General features: G+C 33.5%; 2 protein-coding genes across 2 annotated transcripts; both read right to left on the reverse strand.

Moving 5' to 3' along the window:
- LOC109362509 (dihydrolipoyl dehydrogenase, mitochondrial-like) lies at positions 1,541 to 4,260 on the reverse strand. The gene is made up of 2 exons (XM_019608340.1): positions 3,911 to 4,260; positions 1,541 to 2,999 (listed from the first exon to the last, which is right to left on the reverse strand). Exons 1-2 carry the CDS (start codon positions 4,169 to 4,171, stop codon positions 1,749 to 1,751), a joined length of 1,512 nt encoding a protein of 503 aa, XP_019463885.1. The 5' UTR covers positions 4,172 to 4,260; the 3' UTR covers positions 1,541 to 1,748.
- LOC109363088 (probable protein phosphatase 2C 2) lies at positions 6,593 to 9,108 on the reverse strand. The gene is made up of 2 exons (XM_019609266.1): positions 8,723 to 9,108; positions 6,593 to 7,872 (listed from the first exon to the last, which is right to left on the reverse strand). Exons 1-2 carry the CDS (start codon positions 8,912 to 8,914, stop codon positions 6,901 to 6,903), a joined length of 1,164 nt encoding a protein of 387 aa, XP_019464811.1. The 5' UTR covers positions 8,915 to 9,108; the 3' UTR covers positions 6,593 to 6,900.

Consider the following 11,971-nt stretch of genomic DNA (forward strand, 5'->3'; position numbering starts at 1 on the left):
AAGTGTGAAGAATTTGTAAATTGAAGTTTTATGTTAATTTTAATTTTTCAAATTCAATATGTATACATGCCTGAATTAGTTAATCATATCAAAGTAGACATGGACATGGGACTGGCCTAGCTTGTATATTTAATTTACTACAACCTATTGTTAAGCACTTAAGCCCAAACTAATTTATGTATAGCATACACTAAGAAATTTTCATTGAGAGCTAGTGCGGTCATTTGTTTCCTTTAACAGATTACAGAGGTTTGAGACTTCGCTGGTAAAGAAAATGAAGTAAAAAAGCTGGTAGATTCTGACTCAAGGGAGGCATTAGAAAGAGCCAAAACTCCTGCACCTTCTGCTGTGGATACTATTCTTGAACAAATCAAGAAGAAACAGAAGTTCAGTGTACTTGATAAGACTAAAAAAGACCGGGGAGAATTTAAGGAAGAAAATAAGAGACTGGAAGTAGAGCTTGATGCTTACAAGAAGAGCTCAAACCAGTATCTAGACAAGGTATCATTCTTGCAGCGGACAGATTACCGTGAGTTTGAGCGAGAAAGAGATGCTCGACTGGCCTTGCAAGCCAGAAAGAGGCCAGATATGCAAGAGGACACCCATAAGGGAATTGAAGGCTGGAGTTCTTGCTACATTTGCAGAATTATTTATGGTTTTGTAGTGAGCTGATTGTCCTGGAATTGTAGTTCCCGGAAAGGTCTTGGTCTCCCAAGAGGAGAAAGACCTTTAATCTTGTTAGTGGGGTATGGTCCATCTTACCATGTTTAAGATTTGGAATGCTTTTAATTGACATGGTTATTGACATGGAAGGGGGGAAACAAGGGACTAGAAAGAAACAGATGCAAAATTTAGACTGCCATTGGTCCAATTTCGCTTTTGATTCAAGTAATTTTTATGCATATTCTGTAACAATATTACATTCCTTGATGCAAAGCATGCAAATAAATGAATGAAATATCATGTATTATTCCCCATCTTCTCTCCCTGGCATCAACTTTAACTGCAGTGAATTTCTAGGTGAAACCATTCCTCCAGGATTATCCTGTAAACCTTGTGCGCGTAACTTGGAATATACTAAGACAGTGAATTTTTAACACCACCAATACACTAGCGAAAATAAAATCTATTTGATAACAATTAATGTTAGACATTGCTAAACTTGCATCATTCCTGTCTGTTGTTGTGATTCTAGCCTTAGTTTCAAATCAGTACGGAGATGGATATTGTTGAACAATTTTCAGGTCAAGAATAGTAGATTCTTTATTTTGTAAAACATTGGCTGCGGCCTGTGGGGCAGCAATAATTGGTTTTAGAGGGAAATGTGCATATCCAGCAGAGAAAATATTAGCAGCTTATGATCAAGGAGTTGATAAGATGAAAACGGTGGTAGCAGTAGTTCAGGCACCAGACTCCAGAGAACAATTTGTACACCTTAAAGAGAATAATTTCTATGGAGCATGGACCACTTAATAATGTGTTAGACAGAACCATATTGGATTAACATGTTTTCATTGAACAGGCGAAATTACAATATTGCTCCATAGAAAAGGGGAGAGATATTATTCAGCAAGGATTAGAAACACAACCATTCCTCTTATTGTATGTAGAAATAAATAAAGATCTAATTTTGTTATTTTGTATTTAAACACTGAAATCTGATTTTAACACACAGATGGTAACATCTCCAAGTCATGGTAAAATTCTTGGACAAAAATGAAAACAAGAATGAAAACGGAACAGGGTCTTCAAATGTGAATGGGCTTGTCATAAGTGGCCATTGCGGCTTCTTTCACAGCCTCGCTCAATGTTGGATGTGCATGGCAAACACGTGCTATGTCCTCACTTGATGCATCATACTGCAATGCTATGGCTGCTTCATGAATAAGCTCTCCAGCATTTGATGCCATAATATGCACTCCCAATATCTTGTCTGTCTCCTTTTCAGCCAATATCTTGACCAGACCTTCAGCATTATCAATTGCCTTAGCCCTGCTATTAGCCATGAAAGGGAACTTGCCAACACGGTATTCAATACCGAGTGCCTTCACCTGCTCCTCTGTCTTCCCAACATATGCAACCTCAGGGTTTGTATACACAACACCGGGGACTTTGTCATAGTCCACATGACCAACCTTACCAGCTATGTACTCAACACAAGCAACGCCATCTTCTTCTGCCTTGTGTGCCAACATTGGGCCTGGAATTACATCTCCAATTGCATAAACACCAGAAACATTTGTCGAAAATCTTTCATTCACCAAAATTCTCCCGACCTTGTCGGTTTCAACTCCTATCTTGTCTAATCCAAGTCCAGATGTGAATGGAGTCCTACCAGCTGATACAAGAACGACATCTGCTTCAAGTATCGTCTGATCACCACCAGCTGATGGTTCAAGGCTCAGCTTCACACCATCCCCAGAAGTGTCAACTCCGACCACCTTCGTGTTGAGCTTGAATTTCATGCCTTGCTTCTCAAGAGAACGCTGAAACTGCTTCCGGATTTCTGCATCCATTGTTGGAACAATCTCTGATGCAAATTCAACAACAGTTACCTCAGAGCCAAGTCGGCCCCATACAGAACCCATTTCAAGTCCAATATAACCAGCCCCAATGACCACAAATCTCTTGGGAATTTCTGACAAAGCAAGGGCCCCTGTTGATGATACAATTTTCTTTTCATCAATGGTGACACCGGGTAGAGATTTTACATCTGAACCAGTGGCAACTATAATATGCTTGCCTTTGACAACAGTATTACCACCATCAATGGTGTCCACAGAGACCTCAGATGAAGAAACAAACTTGCCATATCCTTTGACATAGTTAACCTTGTTTTTCTTGAATAAACCTTCAATACCCCGGGTAAGATTAGAAACAGCTTTATCTTTTTGTGCCAACATGGCTGGCAAATCAACCTCCACAGATGAAACCTTGACCCCATGGTGGGCAAATGAATGTTTGGCCTCATGGTACAAGTGGGAAGAATGCAAAAGTGCCTGAACCAAACCATAAAAAAGCATGTTAGAGAATGTTATATCCACCCGTCTTGAGGACGTTGAATGAAATTCTATATAACATTAAGTAAAGATAAGAAGGAAATGCAGCTTGGGTAACATTTAGACGTGTTAGAATGAACAAGAATGAGTTATACTTTATATTTGATGTACTTTACAAATACATAACTATGGTGACTTCCTGAGGTTTGAATTAGCAAGTGTTTGGCATAAAAAGTTATTCACTTATTGACTCAACTAATAAACTTGCAGAGATGTTTGGTGAACAAAAAAAATAAAGGGAGATTGTAACTATTTAAAATGGAGATTGTAGCTTCTGTAAACTAGCTTATTCAAAATCACTTGAAATAGCTTTCCTAGAGCTGTAAGCTCTTTCAATAATTCACGACTAATTTTTGCCCCTTATTTTTGCAGCAAATGATTTTTTTAACCCTTATCCAAATAGAATATTACATATAACAATTTCAGGCAGGTGCACAGCTAGTTTTATCAACCAGCCAACCTTCCCAAAAACAGAGCCTTAATTGCACTCGGCATCCTCAAAATTCATTTATCATTATACTTATCTCCCGATGATCGAAATCACAATAACCTTCCTTAGCAAAGGTGAACATAGATTTCAAATCAAGGCAAAAAGACAACAACACCTAGTGTGATTAGGCCAAACCTTACACAAAATACAACACAACATGAGATTAGAAAGTGAAACATTTTTATTCAAATAAAGAAATGAACCAATCCTGTACCATCTGCACACACTATCAAATCAATGAAATCAAACAATGAAACAGATCAATTTCCACAACGAAAGACTAGAACAAAGTGTAACTAACCACAATAAAAAATGAAACAAAAAAAATAGAGAGAAAAATTTAAATCGAGATGAGTGAGACCTTAGAAGGGATGCATCCAACGTTGAGACAAGTACCGCCAAGAGTACCACGTTTCTCGATGCAAGTAGTCTTAAGACCAAGCTGAGAGGCTTTAATAGCGGCGACATAACCGCCGGGTCCACCACCGATGATGACGACGTCGTTTTCATCAGATCCAGAACCAGAAGCGAATCCTCTGAGAGAAAGTGAGTATCTGATACTCTCCGATGATAAAACAAAGAAACCCTTACGTTTCGCTAAGTTAGCCATCGCCATAGCCATTCTTATTTCTTCGTTTTTTTCTTTTTCTCACAAACCTAACCACAACGATGCACTCTCACGCAATGTTCTTTTCTTACATAAAATATACCTGCATCATAACAAGAATAAGGAAAATAATGAGATTACGTTTTTATTACATCGCAGCCGTTGGATCATTGCTAATGCACTTATAGCCGTTCATTACTGTGGTTTTTTGTATTTTCTTTTATTATTACGATTATTAGCATGTTGACATGCAGTGTCGTGTCTGTCAACCCGTTTTTATCATTTATAATGTGTAATTTGTATGTCATAAATGTCAAATATAATATTTTATGTTAAATATTTGTAATATGTAGTTGAATTTATTCAATTGATGTAATGTTCAATTTTTAAAAATTGAACATTTATGTTACTACATTAAAAATTAATAGTTATAATGTAAAAATGAAGAAATAGTTAATCAAATAACATGACCCATATATCGGGTGAAGATGAACATTAGGTTATATATGATTTTGTTGATAAAATTAGAAAATGATAAAGGCAAAATAGAAAATCATAAATTAAATCATAATGAGTGATTATTTTGGGTTTTCCTTATAGAATTATAGATTATTATAATGCTTGGTGTGCGTGGCTGTGCCTTTTTGACGGCTCAATCAAATTAGGCAACACACATATTCCTCTTAATTAATGAGAAAAACTTACATGGAGATGGATGTAACACCTCATGTTTGGATAAAAATATATTTTATGGTTTTTGATGCTATTATTTAAGATTAAATTTAATTAAAATTAAAATATTAATATATTGTCAAGATCTTATTGGTGATCTCTTCATAATTTCATCTCCATCCAAGGTTTTCTCTTAATTAATGCCACAAAACTAAATTAAATAATTACTGTGATTAATTTATAAAAACAAGGTAGGATACTTAACACTTTTGCCAGAATATAATCGATGATCAGATTAATAAATATACACGTTCAAATATTTTTATAGGGTCAACATATTATTTATTATTCATTAAATATATATTTTTAATATAAGAGTTAATAATAATTAACATTTTTTATACTGTTGGATGAAGAGAAACTCCTAATATTATTTTGCTTAAATAACTCAAACTATTTCTACTCTAAAAAAATCAGATTGCTTAAGACACCTTGCTGTTATTAAGTAAAGGACAATTGGATCATTTTATTAATAATTTCAAATGATAATTTGCTTAAATAAATATTCACAATTATCTACTCATAAACAAACTTCTTTATTGAACATAAATCTCTCATGACTCATGCTGTATAATTATTCTTTAGCTGCTCTCACGCTCTATCATTACTTTTATTTTACTTTTTTTTTTTTTTGAAAAAACAAAGGTAAGTGACTAAGTGGAGGTGTTACTTGTATGATGTATCCTAAGAATATTTTAGATCTTTAATGATGATGGAGCGTATACCAATTAACTAAATTAAAAATGAATATAAAAGTACTTATACAATTTCATGGTGTAAGTTAATTTTACTCACTGTAGTTAATTGATGATAGATATAATCTTATATGCTCACCTTACCCTCAAAATCATTTTAGAAAAAATTTCTCCAAACTCCAAAGTAGATAATCTCCTTCTGCTTTAAACTTTAACCCGTAATAAGTACCAAACTCGATATACTCATACTACATAGTCTGAATGAAAGATACTATAGTTATGACTTAAGAGCATAAAGTTTGATGATTACAATCAAAGATGAATTCATAATTATTTTTAAATAACATATTAGGGAAGATATAAATAAGTGCTATCTCTTTAGGATATAAAAAGTGGAGGAGGCATTGGATACGTGGAGATTGGAATTGGATACTACTTATTCATGAGGCAATAACAATAACATAAAATTTCCTTAGTCATACGTTTATAACTTGTAGATAACGAAATCATGGCCTCATACACCTTACCAAGGTCTGGATATGTTGTTGGACAAGGAAAATTCACAGGCTTCCCTTCCCTTTTTAAAAAAGACAAAATATAATTGAAATAATAATTTAATAACCACTTTAGAATTTGAGAAATATAAATTGTACTTTAATTCCTATCAGATGTATTTACTGGTGGTCTTCCCAAACATGACTTTTATTTAAGGTGACAATGTTTATGAAAAACTGAAGAAGAAAAAGATATGGTAATGAAGGACTATAATAGGTATGATTAGAGTCACAGTAAAAAAAATATATTATATCTTATTTTTTTGTATTATTTTTATTCAAGAGTCGATTATAATTGAAATCAAGGAAGCAGTGAGGATTCAAGAACGATAAGTTGTTCAACTAAGAACAAATAAGGAAGGTTTAAACGTGCACTCCACGTCTCAACTAACCCATGTGTCAAACAAAACGCGATGAAAAAAAATGAAGGTTATTGATGCACTTTCCAAGCATTGTTAAGAAGTCAAACTCAATTTATTATTTACAAATGCAACAACATTGTGAAATTGAAATCACCATAGAAGGGACCTCATCTACACCGCCAAAAATTAGTTACAAATCCCTACACAATCCAAAATACACCTCCAATTAAATAGTTCTAAACACTACCCCTCAACAATTATATCCCAAAAAAACTACTGGCGGCTTTTTTCTAACTCTCTGAAACAGCCTAAAAAACATATTAATCATTTAAAGAAAGCAATATTTGAGAACAATGATATATGCATTTTTACATTCAATTATCTTCTATCAATCTCTTCAATCAGTTACAGGCTTCTTCGGACAGACCGCAAGCTTTAAATCTTCGTCGTCGTGGCGGACAAGATTCGACAATGCTTTCAACTGAGGACAGGCATATAACAATCACTGTGAGATTATCTGATGTGTTTAGGCGCAGTGCTTCCTTGACAAGTTCTCTTGCACATTGCTGTGGGTCGTCATGCCTTCTTAGTCGACGGCGAGCAAGACTAACTGCGTATTGGCTGGACATTACATCCCATATCCCATCACACCCAATGATCAAAAACTCATCCTCCTCTGTTAATGTAACCAATTGAACATCTGGATCAGCAATAAGAGGAGATGCAGCACCAAGTGGAAATTTAAAGTCCCAATCCCCAAGTGCGCGAGTTACTGAAAGATAACCATTGAGATATCCGTCATCGACAAAGCCACCTAGCTCCTCCACTCTCCTCTGTTCTGGTAAATAACTTGGCCTGTGATCTTGAGACATCTCAACAGCTTTACCTCTTCGGCAAAGTACTGCTCGACAGTCACCAGCATTAGCAACCATCAAATGCCTTCCAAGTACAAGGGCAGTCAACGCTGTAGTCCCGCATGAACTATTAACACTTCTCTCATCAGCCAAGGCGAGGTCTGCCCGCAAAAATGCTCTTCGATGAGACTCCTCCAGCTTCTTCATAAAAAAGGCATCAGTATCATATGACTGCAGCATATTAGCATCTTCAAAAAATAAGCTCATTGCATTCCTCTTAACAAAAGCAGCTGCATCAGGCCCTCCATGCCCATCAAAAACTGCATAAAACGCGCTTGGTATCGGGCACTGGAACACAAATCCAAGATGGGAAGCTAGATCATCAATCTGAATGTGTTCATCTTCCATAGATACCCTTGGCCCAATTTCAGTATAGCTACCGGAACGCACATTTGGGATAAACTTGGCTGCAGGAGTCTCCATAATGGAATCTTCGATGATCTCAGAGCGAGTCACAGCCTATAACACACATATAAAACATTGGTCAGCACATCAATATAAATAGCAATGTTCATCTTAAATTTCAGCAATGTTCATCTTAAATTTCTCTCGATGGTATACAGTACGAAACCTGGGTTAAATAAACAACAACCATGACTTTTCCTATCATGCAGTATGGGTTACATGGATCAAACACCACCACACTATCTTATCGTAACAAATGACAATAAACTAGGTTTTACATCTAAAACCGTCCTTAATGATTTATTACCTATAATTATTCTTCGTCCCATCCACCTCTAGCAGCTGAGTTACCCTATTTTCACCGTACATGCTCACCTATAGTGGGATTTTAACAGTTATTCTACCATAGGTGCTACCTTAATTTTCTATCTAGTGCATCCATTCCTAACCGCAGTGCGTTGAATGAGTGGACTAACCAAACATGAAAAATTAATTAAAAAACTATCTCCTAATTCTTGTTCTAAAATTCAGGTTCAGCAATCACTAGAGTAGAGGACCATTAGATCTCCCCAACAATTATCACCCAATAGAAGAAAAACATCAAATTTAACACCTGATCCACTTCCCAAAATTAACCAAACAAAATTCACTTCTAAACCCAGATATTGATTGAAATTTGAAACATAAGAATCACTCCAACCCAAAAAAACACACCGATCAAAGTCCTAAAAAACCTAAAAGGATAAAGGAAACACCGATTCTATAACCAAACCAAAAAATACTACAACAAAAATCAAAACTTTATCCCACTAGGTGGGGTCAGCAAACAAAATATAAATACTACAGTAACATAACCCAATTGAAAAACAAACTCAAAAGTATTAAAAGAAGAAGATAAACACACCGATTCATACGAAGAAGTTTCAGTAGAAAAGGATTCAGAGGAAACCCGAACTTGGCTAAATATTTGGATAGAAGGGGAGGTGGGTGAAACCTCAACCTTGACGTTGTGTTCTTGCGCTACGCAAAGTCGATACTTTACGTCTAACATGTTCGGAATACTCTGCTGGTAAACGATTTCCGCTTCAGCTACCATCTTCTAACTCTTTTTTTACGAATTCTCTTTCACAAACAACAATTAGGGTTTCAAATTATACAATTGAATTCTCAAGTTTTACAACTTTTGTGGCTGAAATTCCGATTTCGATTAAGGATGAAGAACAAAAATAAGAGCAGCAACAAAAAGGATATTAGGATTTCTTTCTCTCTCTGTGTGCATGTGTTGAAGTATTTAAAAGACGAGAAAGTTCTTTCTTAATCAGGAAACAATCTACACCGTTACATTTCAAAATAACTATATCATCAACGGTTGTAATGTATCAGAGAAAGCGTAACCTTGACGCGCTTGTAAGCAAGTCAGCTCGTGTGAATTGAGAACCCGATAATACCCTTTGAGTCGTGGAAAAATCTCCCTCGAGGAACTTCGAGTGGAAGGCCAAAATTGTAAAACGTTGAAAAGGAACGTGGAATAGCCACGCTTCTTTCTCATGTGCCACAAGTAGATTCCCAACGCTTTACATATCTTTTTAAAATGACAAGATTGTCCCTGCCTATGTTTCGAGAGAAAAAAATATATGTCTTATCATTGCCACAGTTTTCTATATATTCATTAAAGATTTATTTACCTTTATTTTTAATTATTATTAACTTTCTTAAATAAAAAGAAAAGTGGATGATGTTTCTAATGTCTATAATTTTTATACTAACTGTATGTAAATATTAGTCTCATTAATTAATCAATATGGTATTATTTAAGTTTAACTTTGCGGCTAAGCTCGTGATACAGCGTGTCCTGGTGGATTTGTTGATGTTGCGTATAAGGAATTAGTTAATTACTAGTATTGGCAATAATAATATATACAATACACCTTTTCAAGAACGATATGTAATAAATAACTAACAACCACGTCAAGACAAATTAAAATAATTTGGCTATTTATGGATATAAAACTGAGTAATTGTTAATTTCTTGAAAAATATTGAAACGTTGAGATGGTTTTTATATTATCAGCCAAGTTTATTGAAACGTTATGTTTGGTTGATTTCTATATATTAAATGATATAGTAATTAAGCTAATATGGGAAAAAATTATTTGGATCAGGTTGAAATAAAGTTTGCTGATGCAATACATTTAACCTATATAATTAAAAGGAAAAAATGCATGCACAAACTATCTATAAATTATATATACTATCATTGTATCATTCACCATTTATTTTTAATTATTGTTGTCTTTTAGAAAAAATAATCCAAATAAACAGTGAATGATAAAGTACATATGTATAAATTTTTATACTGTCATTCTATACATTCTAGATTTTACACTCTTGCAAATCACATTCCAAAATAGATATAGTTTAAATTTTATGCTTATTTTGATATACTATTTTAGTGTGAGTCAATGACTTTTATGGATATATAACCATATTTCATTTGGTAATAAAAACAATGTTATTTAAATTTTACACTATGGCATCACATTTAATTTTAAAAAAAAATGAAGTGAGATGACCGTTAATTTGAAATGTTCTAATCATCATGCAAATTAGAAGACTCGCATGATTTTATATAACTCAATTTTTTTTTTAAATTATTGAAGTTTAACTTAGATGGATTGTTGGTCTGAAATTCTTAAATTACCAATCATACATATATATACTTTTTAAAATAACTAGTAGAATAGTCAAACATTTTAAACAATGTGACCAATTGGTTAATAACTTAATACTGAATAACTTTTAAACTTAGAAACCATCATAGTTATGAGGGAGGCATGATTAGGAAGTAGGAACTACACTCTGTCCTAATGGTTGGGAATTCGTATCATCTCAATTATTGGAGAGTCCATTACCATGTTGAGATTATGACACTTGATAAAAGTAAAAATCCAACTATCCTAATTTTAATTTACTTTTTAATAAAATAAATCATAATTTTTGTTTCCCCTTAAAATTCAGTACTAAATTATCTAATACTGAAGAGGAGTTGGACTCAATGGTTGGTACTCTAATTTTTTATCATTTAGCAAAGGTTTAAGAAATATATAATTCGTATTTCGTAATTATATGGATGCGTTGGGAAAAAGGGGTCTGGTTCATTAATAATCTTTGTTGGAGATTATGGCACTAAATTAAATTTTTTAAATGTTAAAAGGGGTTTAACCGTTTCTATGTGTATAATAGTACAAGTTTATTTAATAGCACTTGCATTTTATATGGACTTTGACTAATACTCGATTATATCATATCTATAGTCCCAAACATACCTAATTTGAATGCTTTGTGTATAATTTTAAAATTGTAATTGCTTTGTAGTTTAACTTATTTGTTGCCATTAATACGATCAAAACATCAACTAAACATTTATGTTTGGATCCTCTAATAGTTATAGTTTGTAAATAGTTATTAAAGATATTACCCCATATGTAGAATGATGTATATTATGATTTTTTATTAATATATCATCTAATAGGAAGAATAATGTAGGAAAGACCTCTTTAAAAGGTTCCAAATCCAACAACTTATACTTTTCCTCATTTATAAAAGTAAAGTCCATTACCTCCACCAAATAAAAATGAATAGTAGTAAATAAAAAAGGCAAATATATTAGGACGTTCTACATAAATGAGTTACAATATTATGTTTATCATATTTTTCACAGTAAATAGATATAATCCTAAAAACACATCCATATTTTTTTTGCAATTCAGCGTACCAGAAATCCAATGGGAAGCACCGATCAATATAGCTTTCATCTCAATAGCATCCTAATTTTATATTATTAATTCATGAAGAACTTTATCGGTTAGTGATACGCTAAGTTATCATATAATACAATATATATAATATGGTTGCGTAACGTTTCAATTTAATTTTGCTACCGACTCAAACCGCTAATTATCAACTATTATTATACTCATGCATAATAAGTAAAACTAATTAAAGTGCCCTTTCCACATTCAATTTGTTTAATAAAACCAAAATCATTCTCAAGTTACCTTTTCTTTTTGTTCATTAATCTACCAATACTTTCTTAAATAAAGAGGTGAAAATGAAGTGGTGTTATACTTTTTTTTTGTTTTGTCTCACATGG

The sequence above is a fragment of the Lupinus angustifolius genome, chromosome LG12 (genome assembly GCF_001865875.1).
Source record: "Lupinus angustifolius cultivar Tanjil chromosome LG12, LupAngTanjil_v1.0, whole genome shotgun sequence".
NCBI classification, from domain to species: Eukaryota; Viridiplantae; Streptophyta; class Magnoliopsida; order Fabales; family Fabaceae; genus Lupinus; species Lupinus angustifolius.